We start from the raw sequence: 25,993 nt of genomic DNA, 5'->3' as shown, positions 1-25,993 counted from the left end.
CAGAAAAGTGAAACAAAATTTCTCACGGGAGGCAGGGGTTAAGGCACTGGACTGGGTGTCAGAGAAGTGGTGTTCTATTCTTGGCTCTACCACTCACTTGCTGTGGGAGCTTGTAGAGCAAGATACAGAGCAGGAATGGAGACTCCAGCCAAGAAATTTCTCCTCTGTAACTTTTCCTCTTTCATTATGCATGAGAGTGAGTTTTTCCAGCGTCCAAGCACACATCTGAAAGTTGAGGAAACACGATTCTACCAAAATACAGAACCAGCAGAGAAAGAAAATGAGTGGAAAACATCAATTACAAAGTTTTCTTGGGCACCTCTGAAGAAGTGAAACAGAATATCTACTCACACAGTGAAGATAGAGAAGAAATTCAGCCCCAGGTTCAGCAGGCACTGCTCCAAGGACTGCACTGGACCTGCACATGGGCTGACTTTGGTCTGCTGTGCTGCTACTCCTGGATCTATTTGCTGCTCCAGACAAGTTTTCTGAGACAGTGAACAACAAGGAATCAGGCCAGGGATAAGAGGGTTTGCTCTGGGTTTGTTTTTTTTAACAAAAATAGGAATCTACACTTTGGTTTGGAAATAAGCAATCTGACTTTAAAAAGTAAAAATAGACTTTATTGGGACAATTTTTGTTCAAAAGCCATAGCTAAGACTATATCCAGGCCTGGAGTAACAAACTGCCTAAATAAAGAATTACAAACTCACAGTTAACTCCTGCTGGAAACAGTATTTCCTTCCCCAGGAACAGAGCAGGCAGTACTTCTTGCTTTAGGTAATAGCTGTGGTCTAATGCACAAAATTGAAACATTTCTAATCATTTTGGAAGACCCAAAGAAAGAGTAAACATGTAGGTCCTCACTTGGCACGGCTGGATCTTGTTCTACCATGCCAGCTAATGACTGAAGAGAGAGATTGTTGCAGCTACAGTGCTCTGTGTGTAAAATAGATGATGAAACTGATTTATCTTAGCCATATTTATTTTTTAATTACACAGAAAATCTGCCCACATTCTGCTTTGAGCTGTGTTCTAGATGTTCAGTGCACACTCAACTTGTTTGCTGACAGTTTTACAGCTGGGTCTCAGATCCTTTAGGTTCACAGAAACAGAAAACTAATCCAGTCATAGAATATTCTTCAATATTAACCTTTTTCTTAGACTTTGTATAAGATACAAGGGAATAGTATATACCTTATTTTAACATTTTAAGACTCATATGAAATCAAAGTCTGACCAATAACCTCACAAAAGCAGCTGCTGTGTAGTGTCAATTCTCAAACACAGGTGACCCTGGTTCTATTATATAATAAAATATACTGTCTTGGCCAACAAGAAGAAAATTTCTTATTCAGTCAATCCCTCAAAATACCAAGTTTTCAGAAATTTTTGGTCTGAGGGTCAGGCACACCTGGACTCCTTTAAGGACTCCATAGAAAATACACACTCGTAAGTGATTTATTAAAAATGTTAGCAGGAAATATTGGTCTCTTTACCTATAAAGTGTTTCTTCCCTCTTCCTTTTTTTATGTCAAACCTCTAATATTTCTTATTTTTCAGGGCCTGTAACAAACTGTCCCAGGCAGTTGCTCAGGAAGGCAAACTAGCTTCTTGATACATGAGAAAAATCCTTCCAATTTCATACTTCTAAAATTTTTCTATATTTTAATTGCTGAAATATTATGTAACCGCAGCCTTTAATCTAAGTGCAAGCCACACTTGATAAAAACAATTATTTCTTAATAAACTGTAATTATAAAAAATTCAAGGCAGTCTCAGGGAATGTGCAACTGAAACTGTTAATGTGCCTGATGGATTATTTCCACACTTACGTATATTAGGCACTATATAAAACATAGGATTCCTTGAGACATTATCAACAAAGCAGAATTTTATTTTTTTTTTTAAAACCTGCTTTTTACTGATTGCATTATCAAGTTCAATTTTATTAGCTTGAATCTTCTGGGAAGGATATGATTTTAATAATGTATAAAAGGTTTGCCTGGTAGTTGGCTGTTGGCTTTTACTGGCTACTTAATGTAATCTGTAATTACTGGAGCAGCTCCTGTGTTGGCCAGTGCTTTATGATCACTGGAAAGCTCTGCTGGGTTGCACTTGGTGTACAAGAACATCTCTCTGCTGATTGATGGCTGCACCCTATGGAAGTGTTCTCATTTTGTCCTTGAAGCATTCCTTTAAGGAACACTGTCAGTCCATATCCCTCCTTGCCAAGCAGCAACCTGGGGACAGCCATGATCTGCCTCTACACCAATGAGCTCCCAAGAATGTCTCCCTTGGCTTCACATTTGGTTCCCAAATCTTCAACCAATGATGCATTTATCTTTTAATTGTTAGAAACGGCTCATTTCAATTTACCTTGCACAAACTTCAAGATGGAAAACACCCAAAGGCCCAGCTATACTTTATTTAAAAAAGGAAAATAAAATGTTGCAGGGCTTCGCTTTGATAGACTTCCACCTTTTTAAATGTTGTTCCTTTTTTATTTTAAGCTGAAAAATCCTGAACTATCTGTAACAGTTGGCCAGAACTTGCTGTTGAGAAACACACTTAAAACATGATGTGAACAGGCTTTATTACAAGACTAAGCTGAATTTTAAAGTGTAACATTGCCAAGCCATTAGATCACCTACGGCTTCCTGTGTGACCTGTGGCTTCATGTGTCACCTGCTTTGGTGGTACTACCAAGATAAACCTGGAAATAGAAGCAAAATGCTGGAAATATTCCAGAACTGCTGTATCCCTGAGCCTTTTAAGCTTGAACTTTCTACTCACAAGATTTCCATGAAATCAATTGACAACTAAACCACTGGACTAATCACAAAGCCAGCAATTTGTGTTTATGATCCTCACTGGGTATAAACCAGCTTTTTGTCCTGGTGGTGTAATTTTGCTACATTAAAAATGTTTTTTCTGAGGAAAAAAAATCCTTGTGGAAAGTCCTCGTGATTGGAGAATGAAAAGTCAACTCGGTAGAAAAATTAATATTATCAAAAAGCTTATTAAAGGGTATTTTTTTCCTGTATTGCATGACAATTTTTGTACTGCCTAACACTACTTACAGATTCTATACATTTTTTTCTGGGAAATGGTTCACTGAAAGGTTGCTGTGATTTCATAAGGAAAATCAGGAGTGTCTACTGCCATTTTTCAGAATTTGCCATCTATTTAGTTTCAAATTCATGATGGCTGCTCTCTCTGAAAGCAGTTAGAACATGGACTTATAAGTCATAGGAATAGAAAGCTATAAAATACTTTATAAATAATATTTTGGCGTTAAAAACACCAATAAAGAATCATTAACTTCACTTCCAATTAAAAAAAAACAAAACAAAAAAGGCTCCCTGAGAGGGGTTTTAAAGATTTTTCTCAGTATAGAACATCATGTTTTAGTGAATTGGTTACCTGTTTTCTCAGGGAAATTTATACATTTCATGTTCACTGAAGAACCTGCTGCTCTGTGGTATGGGACATCCTCATCTCCAGTTCTAGCCACCAAGGACTGTGGTTTTTCTGCATCTCACAGCTCACAGGACAAGAGTTTCTTCTCAGGACTTACAATTTAAACTGTAGATAAGAACCAAAAGGATTTATTTTCCTAATATCAAATCAACTTAGCTCTTATTGCAAGTTGAAACCTGCTGCAAGACCAACACAGGTGGAAACTGAACATATTGTCCTTCATATTTGATGAAAGAATGGGGAGTTTCAAACATCATTCTCTGTAACTGCAAAATAATTCACATATACGCACCAATAAACCTCTGCCTTTGGACAAGTCTTGTGATTGTCCACTGAAATTTTGTTTTACTCATTAGCTGAGTTGCATTCTTACTATCAGAGAAAACACCCAAACACAGCAAGCTGAGTAACAAACCACCTAATAATACTTCTATATTCTGCCTGGCTAAGTCTGTGGGTCTATCTTTTTGCTGTAAATAAAAACAATTTAAAATCAACGTTAACAGGGAAGAAAGCCACTCTTCAAGACATCAGTGAGAACCCCCTGTTACCTGTAAGGCCACTGCTATAATCCCTGATAATTTCTTGGGAGCAGAATCAAAGGACTACAGCATGTAACTTCAATTAAAAAATCCAGCCAGAATAAATAGAGAAAACATGAAAACAGTGATTTTTCTGGCACTCCGTTTGAAAGGAAGAGTTAAATTAATACATGAAAAGATCCTATCAGCTCTGACTTGTCTGAGTTATTAATTGAACACCTTCTTGGAAACATGTAGATAAAGACGTGTACCTTAGAGAATACGAGATAAGAGTGAAAGGAAAGGGGGAGAAATTAGCAGTTTTGCCAGTTCACTCCCTTAATTGTCAAGCTAAGGCTGTTCAAAGCTGCCTGGAGCAGTGCAACACAGAACAGTAACGAAAGCGTGGGCTGGCGATGCAGAAGATAAAAACTTCAGGATTATCCTTAAACGTACTTATCTTTAGACACAGAAGAGGCTGGAAAGCCAGCTGAACGATATAAAGCTGTTCTAAAACAAGACAAATATCTACTCCATGTGTTATAAGCAGTTCAAGCTGCTTCCTGTGATGAAAAACATGGGCTGTACGGTAGAAATACTACAGCTAAGTACAATAGATCCCATGATACAGTTGTTTAAAGGAATATTAGAGTGATGAAAGAAGTGATGGAATTCTGCTCTTTAGGAGGCTCAGAACCGGAGAGGAAAAGTTGAAGCACGGTGATTTATTCGGTAAATGCTGCTGATGCTGGAAGTTTGTGAGCTAGAGGACAGTTTTCTGCCAGGGCTGTCCTGGAACAATAAGGCTGGATGGTTCTCTTGCCCCGGGCAGGGGGAGAGCAGGAGAGCGATGCTCAGCATTTCCCATCCTCATCCTCCAAAGGGCGGTGGGATCCTTCCCACCGAGCTACACGGGACAGATGCAAGCAGCTCAGAAGGGCACATCTGGAGTCAGTCCTGGGACCAAACCCCCCTCAGCACTTCATTTCAGTCAGTTTTCGTCCTTTCTGCCTTGTTTTGTCCCCCACGGAGCGCAGTGAAGCGCCCAACTGTAACATTCAGATAATACCAAATACAGTAATAAGGAAAAAACTGATTAAAATACTAATTGCCACACTAAAATGTTGCCTATGAAATTATCAGAGCTGCCAATATCCCATCATTAATGAACAAAAGTCTGATTATCTTTTCAATAAAAACAGAGAAATTCCAGCCTTTAAACTCGTTATCATGGCAAACCAGAACACTATGATAATGCACGAGAACTTCAGTTTTCAGCTGTAAAATTCCCAAAAGTCTTGTGACTTGTTTATAACTTTGTTATAGATGATTACCTTCCTCACGCACACAACTCCCACGTTTGCTTTTTTGGGAAACAAAGTGTATATTCCACAAAAGCAAGCAGGAAATTTATTTAAATAAATGAGAAATATGGAGAGTAATTTATCCTACAACACACTGCTGTGCACTGGAAAGCCTGACGTTTGCACAGCTAGTTTCAAATCATACAATGCATTTTTAGAGGCAAAAGTAAAATTTAATATCTGCAAATGTTGATCTCTGACAACGTTTTCAATTGGGGTCAAATTGTCAAAATACTTTGCCAAGGTGAATCCTAAATGGGATAGACAGGAAATAAAATTCTTTATTTTGTGCAAAGATATGTTTTAATTATTTTCTCAACCAAACATAAACTGCAAATTAGTAGTGTTTTGAGCAAACTTGAAAGGGAATAAAAATCTAGTGTTAACCAACATTTCTTAATCAGTTCCGTTTATCTAGAATTTACATTGAAAAATGCACTTTAAATACTCGTTACATAGGGATGACGATTCATTTTAGTGCCTTCCTGTGAGGCTTAAATAACATTTTTTAAATTTTGCTTTGAATTGGATTCCATAACAAGAATTTATTTCAATTGTTTCCATTTAATAGCAGGTTGTGTGTACATTTTTTTTTTAAATAAGAGGGGGGGGTGAAACACCAAAAAAAATCCCCACATAGTTTCACTTAAATTCCCCTCTTTGCACATTAAACTGTGTAATGCACCGAGTTCCACTTCAGTGTTTTACAAATGAATGGCTGTTGCCATCTACCGTTGGAAAAATAGGATCAACAGCAAGAGATAACAGCACAGATAAGACCTGCAGAACAAAGGCTTCAGCAGGAAGGATCAGCTCTTCCTACTGAGATATTTGAAATACAAAACTCAAGTGACCGAAGAGAGGTAGAAAAATGTCCCTTCTACTCCTAAGCCACTGTGTTTTTTAGGTCTGATCCAGCTGGGAAGAAAACACGAAGCCAAACTTTGATGACTTCATTTTGTACGGATCTGAGGGTTTGGAAGGCTTCACCCAGAACTGCAGCTAAAGTTGAGTACACACAAATTTTTAAAAATGAACCAATAAATCTTAATTTTAAAATACTATTACGCCCAGGTTACAATCATGCAGCCTGAAAACCATAAATGCAGGAGGCAAATGTCTGCAGCCATGCAATGCAGAGCTCTGGCTGGAAAATGGACCTGACCCGAGCCACAGGCAGGGCAGAGTCACCCAGCACAGGACCAGGAGCCAGAGTGGGTCTCCCAGGCTCTCATGCCAGAGGTTTAGCACTTCCTGGGGTTGTTTTTTCCAAACTTCTTTCGGATAAAACAACTTTCCAGCTTGGGTGTGTTGAGCTGAATGCAGAGAACTGAGCAAAGAAAAGCACAGACAGTTATTATATTCTTATACAATCTTTTGTCCACGGTTTTTAGCATTTACAAAGATTTGTTTGCATGTCTTCATTTTACGATTAAATTACTTATGTATAAATAATTGAGACATATGCTTCTTCCATTCCTTTTCCTGATAAATATCCTTAGATACCACATCCAACCACATTTTGAAGGTACCCCTTGTTCAGGCAATCTACAAACAGAATGAGGGAAGGGTTCTATTAATGTTTGCCAGACCTGTCGGAGGTTAAACAGCCTTTGAATTAAACCATTCTTTACTCTTTGATAATTATTATTTTTCCTTAAGACACTTTTTGTTGTCCCATAAGCAAGGTCAACTTGAACTGTTTTGTTAGACTCAATATCTCAGTACAACGTTAACTCTGCTCGTGCTGTTCTTACAAACTCTGTGTGTGCTGTCACCTCTGCCAACAACTTTGGGAAGTGTTTAGCAGAATTCTCTCTAAGTAGAAAAACTCCAGCTTTTCTGTTGCTCATTTCAAATACACAGCAAAGTGTACTTTAAATTTGCACACCAAGTCACACCAACATGTGAATCTGTACTTGTCCATCTTTACAAACCTCTTGCACTGATTTAAATCTTGGTTTGTTTGTTGTGCACTGACACATCGCATCCGACCCAAACAACCATGATTGTTTTTAAACTCATGCAAGAAAGATAAAACCTACACTGGGAACAGATTCATGAAAGCAGTGTAGGATAAAAACCTGCTGCTTTCATGTAGGGGAGTGAAAAACGACAAGGACATTGAGAGGTGACTGAAAGCAGAGGTCAAGGTGGAGCCAGGAGTGGAGCACAGCTCAGGACCGTGCCTGTCACACAGCACCGCAGCTGGAACCAACCCGGCTGAGATCCTGAGATGCGAGCGCTTGGAAATGTGGTGATGGGGGAGGTGTGTTCTTCCCCTCGGGGGGCCCAGGTCTGTCAGCTCCCAAAACACCCTCAGAGCTTTTTGCACAAGCACTGTAATGCTATTCCTCCTGTTATCCCACCAGTTCTATGGGATCCCCTAAAGGATTTCATCCCAAGGTTCTCCACAGAAGAGGATCAGTTTTCCCACGGGGACAGAAAGCTCTGGGGTGTTCAGAAACAGCACACCAGATGACCTTGCAAAAGGAAGGTAACCCCAGGCACACAGGAGTGCAGCGAGGCCACTTCATCCTGCTGGGAGAGCACACAGGGCTGGGTCCCCTTTGGCCAGAGCACTGTCCCTGTACCCAGCCTGATGCAAATGTCGTGGGACTGCCCTCGAACAGCAACAATGCCCACCTCAAACAGACCTGAGCCAGCTGTCCTTCAAAGCTCAGCCTAAACATCTGCTACAGAACCTCCTGACCACTCGGTGCTAACTCCTGAGCCTCTGGCACTCCACAAGTCACCCAGGACGTGCAACCCCAAACCCCAAACTAACAGAATGGCAGTGCAACGTGTGAACCTCAATAAAGCCCTTTCATAACTTTAATGAGCAAAAAAGCTCCTCCTCTCCCAAACATCAACCGATTTTAAAAGAATTTTGAAATTAAACAAATCTGGAGATATTAAGATGAGCATTTACATCTTAAGGAGGAAAATTGACTTAGTGCCAGATGATACAAACGGAGCTGCCGCCGGGGCAGGTAATTACTTGGCTGCCGGGTGACTTTTTTTCCTGTCTGCTCTGAGGAGAAACATTGAATACAATTCCTTTGACACACTTGCAAATGGTTTTAAACACTTGAAGAGTGAAAGAGCTGAGAGTTTCTGTTTGCATTCCTAAAAAGCCACATTAGCACGTTTTTTGGCCTGTCTCACTGGGGCTGTGCGAGGCTGCTCAGAAACAGTAGCAAGCTGCACCTACAGCCCCAGTTGTTGTCCTCTCTGCAACAATGTCACGTTGCAGTTTTCCTTCTTTCCAAAAATAAATAGAAGCAAATGTAGACCACGTTCTGAGTTCCTCAGCATTTTCTCTGTGACACACGGATCTGAAGAGCACATACTCTTTTATGACTACAGAAACTTGGCAGTTTCAGCTTATCACCCCTTTCAGAAGGGACAGCTATAAAAATCATTTTAAATACCACCAAACCAGGTATACTTAGAAGACGTTTTTTCAGAGAGAGAGTTGTAAGTCAAGTAGAGTTTCATTTGAAAAAGTGTCTTAAGCACATGAAATATCTTGGCTCTGCATGTTTAGTTGAGAGTCTGAAATGAAGTATTTTATGCTAAGTGAAACTGTTGCTTGGAAACAAGATAAAACAGTGAAAACGTAATTGATTGAACTAAGAAAGAACATTACCATCAGCAGAGCCAGCACCAGTTTTAGCTGGATCAGGTTTATTAAGCAAATTCAGATTCCAATACCAGAAAGGCCCTACATATCTTCAAGTGTGTGGGGTCGGCCTCTCCTGTTTCTGTTTATTCTGGCCACAGAAGGTTTCTTTCAAACAGAATCAAAAAATTAAGTACCCAAGTTCACTTCCATCCTCTGTGCAAAGAAAAAAACAGAAGGCCACAAGATGGCACTGGTCAAACGCTCAGGATATTAATGGTGCATTGATAAATGAGCACTGATGATGCCCAAGCTCAGTTTGTTGGGCTACGTCTGTGTCCCACATGTGTGCCCGCAGATCTGATGAACCTGTAAGTGGTTGATGCCAAGTACAGAAATACAAATACAGAATACAGATACAGAAATACCAAAAAGATTTAGTTATGGTCAGAACTAACAGCAGAGGTAACTGAGCAGCCAATTCCTGTGGTGGTGATGGCACTGGATGGGCCTTGGTGTTCCTCCTTCAGGCAGACAGTGCTGGGGCTCAGCATGCTGCAGGCAGGTTTGGTGTTGTACCCTGGCACAAAGCAGGCAGGTTTGGCGTCCTACCCTGGCACAAAACAGGCAGGTTTGGTGCTGTGCCCCTGGCACACATTGCAGTTTTTCTTCATGGCAGTGCCAAAGCCTGAGCACAGGGAGAGGAATTGCTAAAGGAAGACAAGCCACAACACCTTGCCCTAGCTATCCTTGCTCCACACTGCAGCAAAGTATTTGTTCACAGCTCCCCACGCTGTCTCTCACGTTTTCACAAATTCAGCTCCTTGCCTCCAAATTCGATGAGTAAAACTCAAGATTTCTTGAACTCGATGAATAAAATTCAGCATTTCTGAGCTTCCATCAGCTCAGGGCTCTCCTAGGTAAGAGCCGGGCGGCGGTGTGCGCACCCCTCCCAGCGCCCGCCCTCCGAGGGGAGCACACCACAAATCCCGGCGGGGACCGGCGCTCCGGGGGCTCCGTTCGGGGTCCCCGGCGGGCCCAGCAGAGCCGGGGGCCGCCCGGACACCCCGAGCGCGGGGGCCGGACGCTCCCGGCGGGGATGAGGGGGTTTGGGGGTGTCGGGGCGGCGCCCACCGCGCACTCCACGTTTCAGGGAGCCGCGGCTGCTCAGCGCCCGGCGGCGCCGCGCCCGTTTTGCTCTGCTGGGGTCCCCCGGCTGCCCAGGGTGGGCGGGCCGGCCCTTTGGTCCCGGCCGCCGCCGAGGCTGACAGAGACGAACTCTTCGCGGCGGTAGCGGCGCTGAGCCTGCCGACCGCGGCCTCTACGAGGGGCGAAGGCGGGACCATCCCCTGTTACGGAGGAGGGACAGGGACCCCAGGGTGGGCCGGGGTGTGGATCCCCCTCGCTGGCTTTTTTTGAGGCCGGAACTCTTTTCCCCCTCCCCCCCCTTTCCCATGGCCGCTCCCTTGGCCCGCTGAAAGTCAGCGAGTAAAACAGCGGGCGAGCGTGAGGGGCGCAGCCGCCATTAGGGTTAGTTGGCCACAGGGCCTGCACACCCCAGCACAGGCCGTAATGCGCCGCGCTCCGCCTCTTATACCCCGCGGCCGCGCCCCCCACGCTTCCATTGGTTACAGGGGCGCCCTCCTCCGCTGCCATTGGCTGCGGCGGGATGACGGGGCGGGGCCCGGCGGGTGGCGGGAGTTTGGAACGCGCCGCGTGCTCGCGGGAGCGCGCCTGGACGGGAGCGCGCGTCCCCCGCCCCGCGCGTCCCCTGCCCCGCGCGTTCCCTCCCCGCGCGTTCCCTCCCCGCGCGTCCCCTGCCCCGCGCGTCCCCTGCCCCGCGCGTTCCCGCCCCGCGCGTCCCCTGCCCCGCGGCAGCGGCTCGGGATCCGGGGGATGCGGCCTGAGGCTGGGACAGGACCGGGACCGGGGGCTTGCAGTGGGATTTGGGGACTGCTGCCTGGGGTTTGGATATCGGTGCTTGCGGTTTGCGGGCGGCTACCAGGATTTGGAGACTGGTGCCAGGATTTGGAGACTGGTGCCTGGGATCTGGGGGCTGGTGCCTGGGATTTAGGAGCTGGTGCCAGGATTTGGGGGCTGGTATCAGGATTTGGGGGCTGGTATCAGGGTTTGGAGACTGGTGCCTGGGATTTGATTTGGACTGGACTGGAGCCGGTATCAAGATTTGGACACTGACACCTCGTGGTTGTGAGCTGAATTTAGAGACTTGAGCCTGCGTTCAGGTCCCACTTGAGGATCCCTGGATGAGGACCCAGGCCATTCCTCTCTCACCATTCCCCCAAAGCAGGGCTGTGCCAACCCCACCGCTCCCCTCCTCCCCCTCCCAAGCTGTGTTGGGTGATGGTTTTTATTCATCTCTGCCGTGACCTCTCTTTGTGCAGGGCGGATGCTCCCTGCGGTGCTCCCTGGAGCATTCACCTCGGACCCCTCTGCTGCCTCATGTTCCTCAGAGAGGCTTTTGTGTGTTTGCTTTTCCACCCTGAATTTTCTATGGAAAAGCAAGCCATTTTGCAAGTGCAAAGGAGTGTGAAAAATTAGTGTAGACCTCTTGGTGTTCCCAACTTTAGTTGTACATATGCTGTGCAGGATTGGTCTGGTAAAGAGACTCTTATAAAAGTATTTTATAAGGAATAAATTGTACTAAATGTATTTTTTACTGGTGTGCTATGGACACAGGCTTCTCTCTGCTTGCTTTCAGGTAGCTGTAATCTTGGGCTCTTTTCCAGGAAGTGTTAAGAAAAATCTGTTATAAAAATACATCTATTTTAGAAACATTTTCTGTGCTCTGTGTTAGGCTCAGTCTCCCTGTACTCTGTCCCAGTAATCTGCATGGACTGGAAGTTACCGACAGGAGGGAAGCAAGGAGCCTTCTGTCCAAACAGAAACCTTCTTAGGAGGAGCTCTGACTTTCACTTCAACACCTGGGACGACGATGTATTCAGCTTAATTCCAGGGGAGAGGCCACCAGAATATACAAGAAAGGACTGGAGTGGAAGTTCTTATGCCAACACGATGATGATTCATTCATGATAGATTTGGTGCAGAATTTGCCAATCCCTGCCAATTCTGTGCCAAATTGGGAGGGTGAAAGAGGCTTTCAGGACAGTTAAACCCTTGATTCTGAACCATGTAATGGAAGGTGGAAAGTTTTTTCCACATTGCTGGAATTCTTAGTCATCTTTTCCTTAAGCCTGAAGCACACATAACATCATTTTTCTTTAATGCCTTGTACAAGCAGCTCCTCAGCTCCTGTGACTTGTGAAATGCCACTTGCAGAACCTATGTTACATGATCTGTGAGCTCACAGCTGTCCAGGTCAAACTGGAAAATAGCAGGGGGAAAGCAGCAGTCTGCAGGGATTGGTGTCACTGATTGTCACTGTGGGTGACTGGAGTCTGTCACACAGCCTGTGCTGAGACCTGGAGATAGTAGGAGCACAGCCTGGACTGACACACAGAGCTGGCACAGCAGCCTGCTCAGGGGAGAGCTCTGCCACTTCTCCCCCACAGCCTCCCATTTCCCCAGGACATGATAATCCCACGCTTTTCTGGATAAGTACAGGAATCAAAATACAGTGGTATTGGACAAGCACTTTTCCACCCCAGTCTCCATGGCAACACCAGCATCTCACCAAAATCTTTGGTCAAAGTATATTGGAGGTGTCCCAGGTAAGGGACATTGGGAATGTGAACACTTCAACTATGTGTTTGAAAAAAAATACGGGGAATGCATTTGAACTGTTCACAATCCAGGCAACTTCAGCTCCTTGGAGAAGGTTATAGGGTGTATCTTTCCACCAGCTGGAGCTCGGCTCATGTTTCCCTCTGCAAAAAGTGACAAAACCACATTCCCTTCTGTTGCTACTCCCAAGATCTGTTATTTCAGTTCCTGGTGCACTACAAAATCCAGGAGGATTAGTCATTTCCCCATTCTCCAGATCCAGAGGCCTGCGGAGCAGCACTGCCTGGTGTTGCACGCTCCGTGCCCAGCTCCCAGCTCTCCCGTCCGCTGGTTCATCACAGCCCTGCCCTGCCAGCTATGCCAAACATTCCCCTTCTCCTTGAAGTTTCTGGCTCCTACCGACTCCTGGTGTAGGAGAGTGCCAGCTGTGGATGGCACACCTGGAGAGACCCGCACTGGGGGTGACCTGCAGGCACTGCGGGGGGACAGGAGGCAGGGGGAGGCTGCGGGTCCCGGGGGCGTTTGGTGGGGTCCGTGAGGGGCAGGTGCGATGCGGGGTAGGAGGGGACAGTGGGGACAGACAGAACGGGACAGCGGGGACAGACAGAACGGGACAGTGCGGATAGACAGAACGGGACAGCGGGGACAGACAGAACGGGACAGTGCGGATAGACAGAACGGGACAGCGGGGACAGACAGAACGGGACAGTGCAGACAGACAGGGTGGGACAGCAGCATGGGGGGGCAGGAGGACATTATAGATGTAACTGACACGCATACGTCCAGCGGCGTTTCCGTAGTGTAGTGGTTATCACGTTCGCCTAACACGCGAAAGGTCCCCGGTTCGAAACCGGGCGGAAACACCGGCCAAGGTGGCTCTTTTTCAGCTTTTTTTTCCTTCCTGCCGGACCGCAGCAGTGCTCTCCGCTTCTCAATGTCCTTGCCAGAGTTATTTTACTAAAATCCTCAGCGCGGCCCAGCAGGAATACTTAACCCGTTTTATTCCCCAGTTTCTCCAGCCTCCCCGGAGCGGAGGCCGGAACTCGCGTCCCGGAAGCGGCGGCGGCGTCACCGGGACATGGCGGCCTGAGCGCAGCTCTCAGCCCTCTCTCCCCTCCGCAGGTGCGCGGGGGCCGCGGCGCTCGGGCCGGACCGGACCGGGCCGGGCCGGGCGGGGCCGGGGAGAAGCGGGGGCGGCGGGGCCGAACCGGGCCGAGCGAAGCGGGGAGGGCGCTGCGGGCTCCGTCCCGTCCGGCGGCGGGGCCGGGCCGGGGGCGCCGCGGGGTTGCGGGTCCCGCGCCCCGTTCGCTGGCGAGGCCGCTCAAACCCGGGGGCCGCGCCGGCACCGAACGGGGAGCGCTCCGGAGCCCCGGTGCCGCTGGCCGGGAGCAGCCGCCCCGCGGGCTGAGCGCCGGCCGGTCCGAGCCTCGGGCCGCTCCCCGGGGCCCGGCTGTGACACGGGTGACAAGCGGCGGGTTTAGCCGGGCTAATCCCGGGGGGGCCGGGAGCACACGGGCTCTGCCCGCGCCCCCGCGATCCGCCGCTGCAGGCGGAGCGCCCCGGCTCCAGCAGCAGCCACCATCTCGCTATCCCTTGCTGCTGCCAAGGTCCTGAGTGAGCCCGGGCGGCTCCGGACACTGACTGCTGTGTGATCGCTGCGTTACGGGGTAAACAAAAAAGTGAAATCTTGCATATAAATATTTTAAATTTTTTTTAAATTTTTAATTTTTTTTTTTTGCTTTCGCAGATCAGAAAGTGTCTGCAGCGCCTTCTCAAAATGCAGTATTCCCATCACTGTGAGCACCTGCTGGAGAGGCTGAACAAGCAGCGAGAGGCCGGATTCCTCTGCGACTGCACCGTGGTCATCGGAGAATTCCAGTTCAAAGCACACAGGAATGTGCTCGCCTCCTTCAGCGAGTATTTCGGGGCCTTTTACAGAGACACATCTGACAATAATGTTGTCCTGGATCAGTCTCAAGTGAAAGCTGATGGATTCCAAAAGCTCCTGGAATTTATTTATACAGGAAACTTAAACCTTGACAGGTAACATAATATTAAATGGGAATAGGGAAATAAACTTTGTGGTAAGGCAGAACTGGATTTTTTGCAATTAGGTCTGAAGAAACATATAGCAGTGGATGTGATGAATATTAACAACTTGAAGTTCATCTGTCTGTATGTTTTAAAATACCCCATGACATGTGAGTGCCAAAATAAAGGTGTGTTGTCTGATATTTCACTGATTGATAGTGTCAGTCTCCTGCTGTTTCAGTATGTTTTGGGGGAGATTAAACATCCTGCATGATTACCAGAAGAGGGAAGGATAAGTGTGTGTCTGGGGGTGAATTACAGTAGTCCTTCTTTTCAAAAACACACAGGAACTGTGAATGTGGTAGAGAACTTAAGCCTGAGGGATGGATGAGGATAGGCACGATTTTAAAATTCACATTTGTTAGAATTTGCATGATCTGTTACTTAAAATTTTATATTATATTGCCCAGAAGGAGTCACAGAAAAAGTTTCCCCTCATTACTGCATTGGTTTTGTGCCTGTTGTGCTGCTTCACGTACAGTGAGGATGCTTTTTTCTTTGCAGTGCCTTTTTCTCAGCAAAAGTTTTATCTCTCGTGAGGGAGGTGTGGCTATTTAGAAATACCAAATCCAAGATTTTTACTTCTTTCTCAATGTCTGATGTCAAATGCAGGCTCAAAAAACTGTTTTTTTTCTACTGAAGTGTGAAATCTCATACTCAATAATTTAAGTACACAGATTCAGGGTGGTTTTTTTAATTAGCTACAGGCATTAACAGCAGCAGAGCTGAAGTTAGTGATTGGTGCTTTGCTAATTACATATGAGCAGAACTGGTCAGAGTATTTGATGTCCATCTGGGACTGCAGCAGGAGAGTTTCTGGATTTTCTGAGCAGGTGGATCTCTGAAGGAGAAGGAAGGTGAAAGTACCATTCTTGCCCAGAGAGAACTGTTTGGCTATACGTGACACCTATATGACATATAAAACCAGCACAGCCATATAATTAAAAAAAAATCCCCACTTTGAGGGTCTGCAGACCCCACTAGACGTGGACCTGCAGTTCAGGAATAATTGACATTTTATAGCCCTGTGACACTACAGCACCAAGAAAATAAATGTTGCTGTGTGTTCTCAAAGTTACATTTTCTGACAGTGTAACTCTTGTGCGGCTCTGTGTCCATTTGTGATACAGTTGGTGCAGAACAAATGTTTGCTTTGTCCAGAATGTTTCACCCAAGTCTTGTTTCCTTGCAGCTGGAATGTTAAAGAGATTCACCAGGCTGCCGACTATCTCAAAGTAGAAGAAGTGGTCACGAAATGCAAGATCAAGATGGAGGACTTTGCTTTTATTGCTAATCCCTCTTCCACAGAGACATCCAGTATCACTGGGAATGTTGAAGTGAACCAGCAGGCCTGCCTCCTGACTCTCCGAGATTACAATAATCGGGAGGAGAAGGAAGATGCTGCTGCTGCCGAGCTGGTTCAACCACAAGCAAAGAAAGCAGCTTTAGAAAAGAGATCTCCTCAACCCAAAAAGCGAAAGAAGAATTTCAGCCCCCCCAAAAGCACAGAGAATAAATCCCTACAATATCAGAACGAGGTGGCTGAGAACACGTCCTTTGAGATGTTTTTAGATGCAAATAAGCTGGCCACCCACATAACAGAGCAGGCAGCCCAGGGTGGCGATAACTCGGAGCTGCAGCTGGCAGCGGTGGTGGCGAGCGAAACACTGGCGGCGCAGGATATCCTGGCCCAGACCATGGCAGCCAAACAGAAACGGGGAAAGCCTCAGCAGGGCTGTGCCCTGAAGGAGCACTGCATGTCCAATATAGCCAGTGACAAGGGCACTTACCAGCTGGAGAGCTCAGGGGAGGAGCTGGACCAGAAGTTCTCCAAAGCCAAGCCAGTGTGCAACACCTGTGGGAAGGTGTTCTCCGAAGCCAGCAGCCTCCGTCGGCACATGAGGATACACAAAGGGGTGAAGCCCTACGTGTGCCAGCTCTGTGGGAAGGCCTTCACCCAGTGCAATCAGTTGAAAACACATGTAAGAACTCACACAGGTAAGCCATTGGCCGTGTCTCATGGGCTGTGGGGGCTGTGGGATCACACATAGCCTGGTGCAGGACTGGAAGGATTCTGACTTCTTCTTCTTGAAATTTTGTCTGCTGATAAGGTGAAATGTTTCAGCATTTTTCTGTACTAGATACAGTTTCAATAGCTAGAGATGGCTTTATTAGTTCTGAACATCTTGATTTCTGGAAAGACTTAGGAAAGCTGGCTGTCCTTTAGCTCTGTAGAATAGTGGAGTAGTGGAGGCCAAAAACTACTGTCAGTAGAGCATGAAAAGCTAGCTGTACTTGATACAAGAATTTCTGTTGCTTTTTTTAAACTTCAAAAGATATGTTTGAGTACAACAGTGGGGAAAATATTCAGTCTTATAATTTGTCCCATGGGGTCTTCAAGAAAGGTAGGAGGTTGGCTGAATTACTGCAACATTTGGAACATTATTTCATAGATGTGCAGCTAATATGAGTGATAGTGTCACTGTCTCACATTCAGTAACATTAGCAGGAGCTTGTGTCATACCAAGCATCCAAGAGAAATCACTTAGGAGCACTTAAACATTTTAATCCAGCGTGTCTGACTTAAAAAGATGATGAACAACAAATTGCTGGAGCCTGGGAAGATGCAGGTGAGAACTCCTGTGCTTGTCTTTCCTTGTGTTCTGCAAGTTGGAAAGCTCTGAGCAGAGGTCACAGTTTTTCCAGGAAGCTGTGAAAATGTAGGAGATATTGAGGAACAGCTGCAGAACACCTTGCTCTTCCTGTGACCTAGGGAGAGAGTTTCAAATTCTGTGAGCCAGGGTCTAACCAAAGATTCACACACGAAGTGGAGCTTGACTGCAGAATTCAGGGACAGTGCTGGTAGGAATGCCGACTGTACTTCGTACCTCTGAGGGTATTGTCATGGGAATTTCTGCAAGAGTGGGGAGAGAATTCTGTGGTGTTAGTTGCTCAGTGGCATGCTAGATGTCTAATACTTCTACTTTTGGAGTTTTTATGCACACTATTTACTCATTAAGTTTGATTGTGCACTGCCACAGAGTGGCAGAGAAAGGCATTATTGTACTTTCTAGGACTGCAGAGTTGCACAAGCCCTTACAGGACACAGTTCGCCCCTAGGAGGACATGAACAGTCAAAGAAATACCTGCAACATTCTGCAGCAGACACTAATGAGAAATTAGGGAGTGCTAAGACTGTATGTTGAAGAACTATTGCTGTTGGACAAGCAAGAAAAAGCAGATGATATGTTCATTTTAAATGTTGAGAATGATGAACAGACATAACCAGCAAAGATTCTGAAACTGAAGTGGCAGCATTCATAAAATAATGTGAAGAAGCTGGCACTATTGAAAACATTATTACTTCTTTTTTTTTACCCAAACACAATGTGTTAAAAAATAGTCCTGTTATCCTCTGTGTTCTAGCGTTCCACTTCAGTGGACTGATTACAGGATTTTCCAAGATGTTATTTGTAAGAAGTATTAGAACAGGCACCTGAGCTTTGGTCAGGTCATGGATTGCAAAGCTTTCTTATGTAAATACAGAGAGCACAAGGGTGTTGTTTTTCACCAGGGGAGAAGCCATACAAGTGTGAACTGTGTGACAAAGGCTTTGCCCAGAAGTGCCAGCTGGTGTTCCACAGCCGGATGCACCATGGAGAGGAGAAGCCTTACAAATGTGATGTCTGCAACCTGCAGTTTGCAACCTCGAGCAACCTGAAGATCCACGCCAGGTAGGCACAAGTGAGATCCTACAAATCCCTGTGTTTATTTAAACAGAAACATTTACTCCAGTGTAAGAGTAACACATGAACATGATTCCTACTCCTTTTCTCATGGGACTTCTCTCACAATGCCTAACAGAATAATTGTATGGATGTACTTGCTCATTAAGGACGAGATTGGTGCCGGATGAATGTACAGCCTGAGTCTGGTATCCTTGTTTTAAGCACCAGAGAGGAGAGTTCTGTGGTGGGAAGCGAGAGAAGTTCTCACTGCCATCTGCGTGGGGTTTTTGGCAATTTTGGCAGGAGCAGGAATGATATTCCCATGTTAGGAATCATCATGTTATATTTCAGTACCCTAAAGTACAAAGCATGCTGAGTTCCCATGGTGCACATCACCTGGGCAGGGCCTGTGGTTCAGTTCAGCTGCCGTGGAAATCACGGCTGTGCCCGTCCCAGAGGCCGTGAGTTTCGCTCCGCAGGAGCCGCGGGCTCACGCCGAGCTCAGTCGTTCCCCGTTTGCTGTAGGCCAGAGCGGTGGCAGGAGGAGCAGAGCCTCCCTGAGCTGTCTCAGCCTGGCTGCTGCTCACGGGGCCGTGTTGTTGCAGGAAGCACAGCGGGGAGAAGCCGTACGTGTGTGACCGCTGCGGGCAGCGCTTTGCCCAGGCCAGCACGCTGACGTACCACGTGCGGCGGCACACCGGGGAGAAGCCCTACGTCTGTGACAGCTGCGGCAAAGCCTTCGCCGTGTCCAGCTCGCTCATCACCCACTCCCGCAAACACACAGGTACGGGCTCTGGAGAGGGGCAGGCACCCAGAAATCCACCTTGGGAATTGGCATCCGGCTCCTTTCTCATGTTGTTTTTCCTTTGATTCCAGTTTTGGGAGCGCTTTCTCCCATTGGACAATATCTCTGTTCTGTTTTGATTTGTTAATTGTATTCTGGTTTATGTATTGAAATAACAACGTGCTTGTGTTTCCTTTAGGAGAGAAGCCATATATCTGTGGCATTTGTGAAAAGAGTTTTATTTCCTCTGGAGAGCTCAATAAACATTTTCGGTCTCATACAGGTCAGTTTTCAGACAAGCTGCTTCCTGCACCATAAATTATAATCTACTTTTATCCTTTAAAATACACTGTATTTGTCTGTACTTGAAAATAGAAGAGTTTCTTCATTTATGTGTCTCTGGGTTAACATAATGTAAAGAAAATATTCATTAATTTTTTTAAATTGCTTTCAAAGTAGCATCTGTGCCACGGCATAGGTGTTGATGTATGATTGAGGCTTTACTTAAAATGTTTGGGTCCTCTTGCTTTGTTTTAAACTTTTATTCTGGAAATAATTTTATTGTAATAGAGACACAGACAAAAATAAGAGTTACAAAATTGTATTTCAAAATAGAACATTGAAATCTGTTATCCTATGTCTCTAACTGTATTTTTTTTCAACATCAAGATTGTTCTCACTGCCAAACTAATTTTTTTTTTCAGGTGAAAGACCATTTATCTGTGAAATGTGTGGAAATTCCTACACAGATATTAAAAATCTGAAGAAGCACAAAACAAAAGTTCACACAGGTGAGTTCCTTGTGCAAAGAAAGGTTAAGAAACCACATCAGCTCTTTTGCCTTCCATGCTGAATAAATATTTTTGCTCATCCAGGCCTAGAATTAGAAAACAAAGGAATTTTGGATAGTAGTTGTTTTTAGGGCCAAAAGCATCTGTATCCAGCCTTGTTCAACACTGGCTCCATATTCCTTGTCCTCTGTCCATCCTTGTGTATTGACCATAAATCCTTTGCCTCTGTTATATGGAAGAGGGAGTAAATGGTGTGTGTGTACATCTGGATTGGGAGGGGGAGGGTGGGAAAATGAGCAGGGACAGCGTGGAATTCAGGAAGGCCCCAGTGCAGCCAGTGAGGAGGGCAGGGGCAGCACTGAGTGTGGGGAGGGCCTGGATCTGGAGCAGTGATCTGGAATTGCTGCCAAGGTAGGCCAGCTCTCATAGAGAGACAGCAGGCAGCCAGGGGTGCCTCAGCACTGAAATAACAGACTCTGGAGCATGCTTTGGTAGAGAAAGGGTCAGATATCCCATGTGGGTTAATCAGAGAGCCATCCGAGAGCAGTGGCTGGCTGCATTCCAGCGGGAAGGCAGCAGGGAACCCACTAACAGGGGTTCAGTTAAGAATAGAAAGTAATTTTTCAAGTGACTGGATACAATCTGCAATGTGTCTCTCTGGAATGGAGTTAAATGTTGTGTTCCAAAGAAGTTTACAGACAAATGATACTTTGTACACTGCTGTTTTAGTTTAAGGAGGATGCTTGGGTGTGGCTCTGAGACTTTCTGGGGTGGAAAGTCTCCAGGAAGCTTTCAAGATTACATTTTTTCCAAAGAACCTTTGTTCACTGTGATGTTAAGGATTTGTTATCTTCTGTACCATGCCAAGTAGAGATCAGGTTGCATCATCCTTCCAGTTGTCACACTACATGCAGCAGCAGATGTGATTCCCAGTGCTGACATTGTACTTACAGCTGGCCTGGCTTTGCAGCACATGGAAGCACCAATATCCCAGCTGCCCAGGCAGCCTGTGACACACCAGGTGTTGGCTCTGATAGTCATTGGAAAGGGAATTCACAGAATCTGTGCACAAGCTTTTGAACCTTTCTTTCTGTTTTTTTGCTGTTGTTGTTTCCACAGGACCTGAAACTTCCCCTGATTCCACTGCACTTGATAATTCTTTCAATGAACAAGAATCCATTCAGAGTCAGAAAAGTCCTTTATCAGAGTCCATAGATGTGAAACCCTCTGAGATGTCTTTAGCACTTCCTCTCCCCATTGGGACTGAAGATCATCAGATGCTGCTCCCTGTGACAGGGAGCCAGTCCCCTTCATCAGAAACATTACTGAGATCTGCTGTGACTGGATATTCAGAACCTCAGTTTATCTTCCTACAGCAGTTGTACTGACAGAGCAGTGCAGAGCCATCCAGGTGGTTTGGCAGTGAACTTGGAAATGTTTGGTAAGATGAACACAATCAACCAACCAGTCATGCTCTCTGAATTGGACATGTTCTTTGTTTTCCTCTGTGTAAAGACACCTGTAAGACATTTCCATTGTGCAGTGCTGAATTGTGCTAATCTACAATCAGATTTCTATTTGTGATTAACACTGATTTCCAGGAGATGATTCCGGCAACACCTGCCTTAAGAATTCTGTGTTACATGTGTTTATGTACTTTGGAGTTTTCTTCCCGTGTTCCTGCTGATTTCATGTGTCACAATGTCATTTGAGAACAGATATTTTAAGCCATATTTGATAGTTTAGTAGGATTAACCCAGAGGTGTAGGGAAAAATCAAAATTTGGATGTATTAGTGAGCCTGCACTCCAAAGTACTAGAATGGTCCATGATGGAGGCAGGTCAGTGCTCTGCTGAGGTGCTTGCATAGATTTGCTGCTGGCTGCCAGAAGTGCCATCTTCAGGTGGAGCCTGACCAGGGGGAAAGGTTTGGGTGTATTTTCCTGACAAGAAAAGTGAAGGAGGGTTAACTTTTGTCTGAAGTGTGGCAGGTGGGAGGGTCCTAATGGCATGGATACTCCTGGGTCTTCTTTCCAACAAATTGCATTGGATTGTTTGTTAGAAGTGAATCCAGCATTGTTGTATCTTGTCCCAGATTTATTTTTCACATCCCTAAAACACCCTGAGTTTGGCACAAGTAGCAACAAAAGGAGAGCTGGGACATGCACATTGCAGATGAAGCAGCGAATTAATTAGTAAGACACGAAAGAGATTCATAATGCTTTTTTTTTTTTTTTTTTTGCTGTAGTGCTGCTTCTTGTGCTAGATAGGAGGTACAAAAGAGGAAATAAATCCTGCCCTTCACTGTGAAAATAGTAAGTGAACACTACATGAGGAGGCATTAAAGAATAATACAACAGAGCAGATTGATATTCTTCCAGGCAAGGTTTTGCTAGAGTTTAACTGATTTGTTTTAATTAAAGTTTTTTGTATTGCTTTACCTCTCATGTCCACAGTAACTGCACAAAACTGGTACCTAGCAAGGCCCAGGTAAAGACAGGCTTTATTACTAGCAACAGACATGTTTAAAAAGCAACATTTTAATGTCTTGGTAGGGTCATAAAAGACTAGATGACAATAGAAGTACTTTTCTACTCTATTTTGCCAGTTTGTGCCGTTAACAATTGTAAGCATTATTTATGTAATCATCAAACAGTAATGAAACAGTCATGATACTGTACCAACAATGCATTTAAAGCTATCCTTTGTTGGTCATTTACTTGGTGCTAGCATTTATTTCCACTGATGCCTTGTGTCCAGACGCTGATACATAGAAGAACATAGAAGATACCTCTTAACTGATTCCATTCTATGTGGAGTAATAATTAATCTGCACCTTAATTAAACAGACTTGTGAAAAATTTCTTGAGGGATTTCATTTAAAGAGTCTGAAAATGTCCCCTGACTCCTGATGTGACTATAATTATTTTTTTTTTTCTCTTCCTACATGTTTGTATTTGTAAACTAATAGACCTTTTGCTGCTTTGTGTTGATCATTTTAGTATGGGGCATGTCTATAACCTGCTGCTTGGTCACATTTTATGCTTTAATATATGGTAGATTTGCTGATGAAGTCTACCATGGCCAGCAGGATTACAGCCATGTTCAACAGGAACATCCCTAATGCAGGAATCTCTCACACTGTCCCCACTGGAGTTAATTATTGCAGGGCCTTTAATTTCTCTGCTTGTCTGTCCCACAACACTTATGAACAGCTGATGTTCATAATGCTGGCAACAGACAAAGTATCAAGTTCTCTGGTATTTTATTTTTGGCATTTCCCTTTGTCTCCCCTCTTGTCTCTCTCAGCTTCTGTTGTTGCTGTAGCCCCTGAGCGATTCCTCAGCCTTGCCATTTAAGACTGAAGAACTACAAAATTGGGATCTTGACTGTGTGTAGCTTGTACTAAGCTTCCTCTTTGCTGTCTCTCTGAAAATAGAGCAGAAATCTTGGGATAGACATAGGTGTAATCATGAATACTGAGAAAGAAAACACCATACAACTGATAACTTGCATATTTAAACAGCTTTGGAAGACGAACTAATGATATACTGCTGATGCCTGAGGAAAAGCAACTCAGGATAAACATAACCAGGATAAATGACCAGGAGAGAGAATAGCTCTGGAAAGAAACCTAAACAATAACTACATTCCTACACAGAAAATGCATTCCATAACAGTGTTTGTTTGGACTGGTTTTATATTTCTAAAATTATAGCTTATTACTGTATTCTTAGATTTCAGACTTTTTTAAAAAATACAGTGCTTAGATTTATACAGGATTTGTTTAGATACTTATAACAGTAACAGTTGCTTTATTAGTCATTTAGTTTTCTTTATAGACAAGAAGATACTCATTATTTTTTACAAGACAACAATTTTAACCTTTCTTAATAGAATACACAGGCTTGTAGTTTTGTCTTGGAGCAATAATTTAGTGACCTGCACTCTTGAGTCCCCATCTGAGAACCTTGATTTTTATCCTCATCTTTCATGAAGATATCTCAGCTGCTGAGGTATGATCTTTACCAACTGTATTCATTTACTAGAATATAGATTTTAAATAAATAAATATATAAAATATATTTGTAGGTGTGTTCAGGCTGTAGGTCTGGACTGTACCTTTTGCCAATAGATGCATGGAAATCAGATGCACATTTAAGTCCTAGGCTTAAGGATTCTGGATTCATTTTGAAGTACAAGGCTTATAACAGTATTGATAATTTCTGTAAGGGATTAATATGGGAGAGCATGGAAACTTTTTAGGCATGTGTCCTGGCAAAAGAAAAGAAAGAATTTCAATAATTCTATTAAGAGTAATACAAAGAATATGACATGTTTTGTCACACTGCTGTTTCAGTCAATTTTGCACTGGAGCTGGTGCAAGTTTTGCCTGAATAGCTTATCTGCATCTCTAAATCTCTGAATTGGCTGTTTGGGTGTACTTGGGTAAGAATAGCTCCTTGTAACACATTGACTTCTAAATTAGTGTCTCTAAGTGGGCACAAAGCATGACAACCTTTCTGAAATCATGTGCTACAAAACAATTTTCAAGTACAGACAAGTCCTACATGAAGGATTTCAGGGCTGTGATCCCAGAGAGGCTCAATAAGCCTTGCAGAACTAAGTTCAGATAAGGACTAATAACTGATTGTTTTGGTTAAATTATTTTTAAAGTATCTGTCATGTATATACAATTTCTCCTCTGTTATTTGTATATACCTCAACTCTCAATTTTATAATCCCCTGGGAAGGGAGAGAGTTGTACATATTTAGCCTGAAGTGTTTTATGTTAGACTTTAATAAACTTGTTTTATAATTTTCCCTCACCTCGTGTCTCCTGTTTATAACTGCAAGGGGTAGCGACAAAAGCAGGAGGGAACCAGTCAGACACAACCCCTGGCACCACCCTGGCATGAGGACCGTGGGGGCCCCTGGAGCACACAGTGGGATTTGGGGGACCTCTGCTGCACCCCTGCCCTGCTGGGTCAGTCACTTGCCTTCATTGGCTTCCCCTCTAAAACTGGGGGGAAAATGCTGCCTTTCAGCAAGGCACAGTGAGGTCTAAAAGCAGAAAAAATGGTTTTCAGAGCAGGATTATTATTGCTTTAACTTCTGAATAACTCAGAAGAATGTGGCAAAAAAAATCTAGCCTGTGTAAATTCTCTCATTCCAAAGAATACAAGATACATTTAAGAATTTCAAGGTCAGAGGAAGGAAGAAATAAAAGTCTCTGGCACAGGCCTCTTTAAGCAATACAGGGTTTAGCACAAATAATTGTTTTAGTTTGCAGGACGCTGTTTATACAGAATTTGGTAGGAATTACTCTGCAGCCCTTTCTTACACAGGAGTATCAATGAAAACTGTAACACATGAGCTGTTTTTATGGATATTGTCAGTAATGAAGAGGGCTTTAAGGGCTGAACATGTTGCTGTTAAACAAGGGTTCCGATAGAGTGCAAGTACTTCAAACACATACACCAGCACTTTTAGATGCCATTTTACCTGATATATTTTGACTGTAGTATTGTTGCTATCTTACCACATCACTAAAACCAAAATACTGCTGTTGGTAGAATCAGGAACCTGTTACCACCTCAGATTAATAAATGGCATTCATACAAGTAAATAATTTGAACAGTGGAATTAGACTGAACTTCATATACCTGACAAGGGAAAGAAAGATACATGGAAAAAATACCTGAGTCTTATAGGGTTGTTTCTAGCAAGAAATTCTGTCACCAGTGTGTCAGTGTCTGACACTATCAGAGTGTCATCTGTAATGATCCAGAGCAGCAACACTCAAAAGTACCAACATAGGCTTATCTAATTATTTCAAACTTTAGGAATGCTCATAGTGTGCAGATTCTTCTCAAGCCACCATGTTCAGTGTATCCCCAGCTTT

General features: G+C 44.4%; 1 protein-coding gene and 1 non-coding gene across 2 annotated transcripts; both read left to right on the top strand.

The window, feature by feature from the left end:
* Window positions 1-13,485: 13,485 nt before the first annotated feature.
* Window positions 13,486-13,558, top strand: TRNAV-AAC (transfer RNA valine (anticodon AAC)). Its single transcript has one exon. It is a non-coding gene; the product is annotated as a tRNA-Val (tRNA).
* A 202-nt stretch (window positions 13,559-13,760) lies between these two features.
* MYNN (myoneurin) lies at window positions 13,761-24,917 on the top strand. Its single transcript, XM_005525106.3, has 8 exons — window positions 13,761-13,817; window positions 14,443-14,738; window positions 15,979-16,784; window positions 18,361-18,520; window positions 19,120-19,298; window positions 19,498-19,581; window positions 20,003-20,089; window positions 21,209-24,917. The coding sequence occupies exons 2-8, from the start codon at window positions 14,473-14,475 to the stop codon at window positions 21,475-21,477; spliced, it is 1,851 nt and encodes a 616-aa protein (XP_005525163.1). The 5' UTR covers window positions 13,761-13,817; window positions 14,443-14,472; the 3' UTR covers window positions 21,478-24,917.
* The last annotated feature ends 1,076 nt before the right edge of the window (window positions 24,918-25,993 follow it).

Source organism: Pseudopodoces humilis, chromosome 11, assembly GCF_049639895.1.
Source record: "Pseudopodoces humilis isolate 2021_Gansu_Grassland_sample_001 chromosome 11, ASM4963989v1, whole genome shotgun sequence".
Taxonomy (NCBI): Eukaryota; Metazoa; Chordata; class Aves; order Passeriformes; family Paridae; genus Pseudopodoces; species Pseudopodoces humilis.
Note: the sequence above shows the minus strand (reverse complement) of the source record. Positions and strands in the feature narration are given on the sequence as shown.

Bases quoted from the DNA above. Each gene is read 5' to 3' on its own strand.
- MYNN (XM_005525106.3), top strand. From the start codon at position 14,473: ATGCAGTATTCCCATCACTGTGAGCACCTGCTGGAGAGGCTGAACAAG. The intron at 18,521-19,119 runs GTAGGCACAAGT...GTGTTGTTGCAG, and splicing joins AACCTGAAGATCCACGCCAG to GAAGCACAGCGGGGAGAAGC. The intron at 19,299-19,497 runs GTACGGGCTCTG...TGTTTCCTTTAG, and splicing joins CCACTCCCGCAAACACACAG to GAGAGAAGCCATATATCTGT.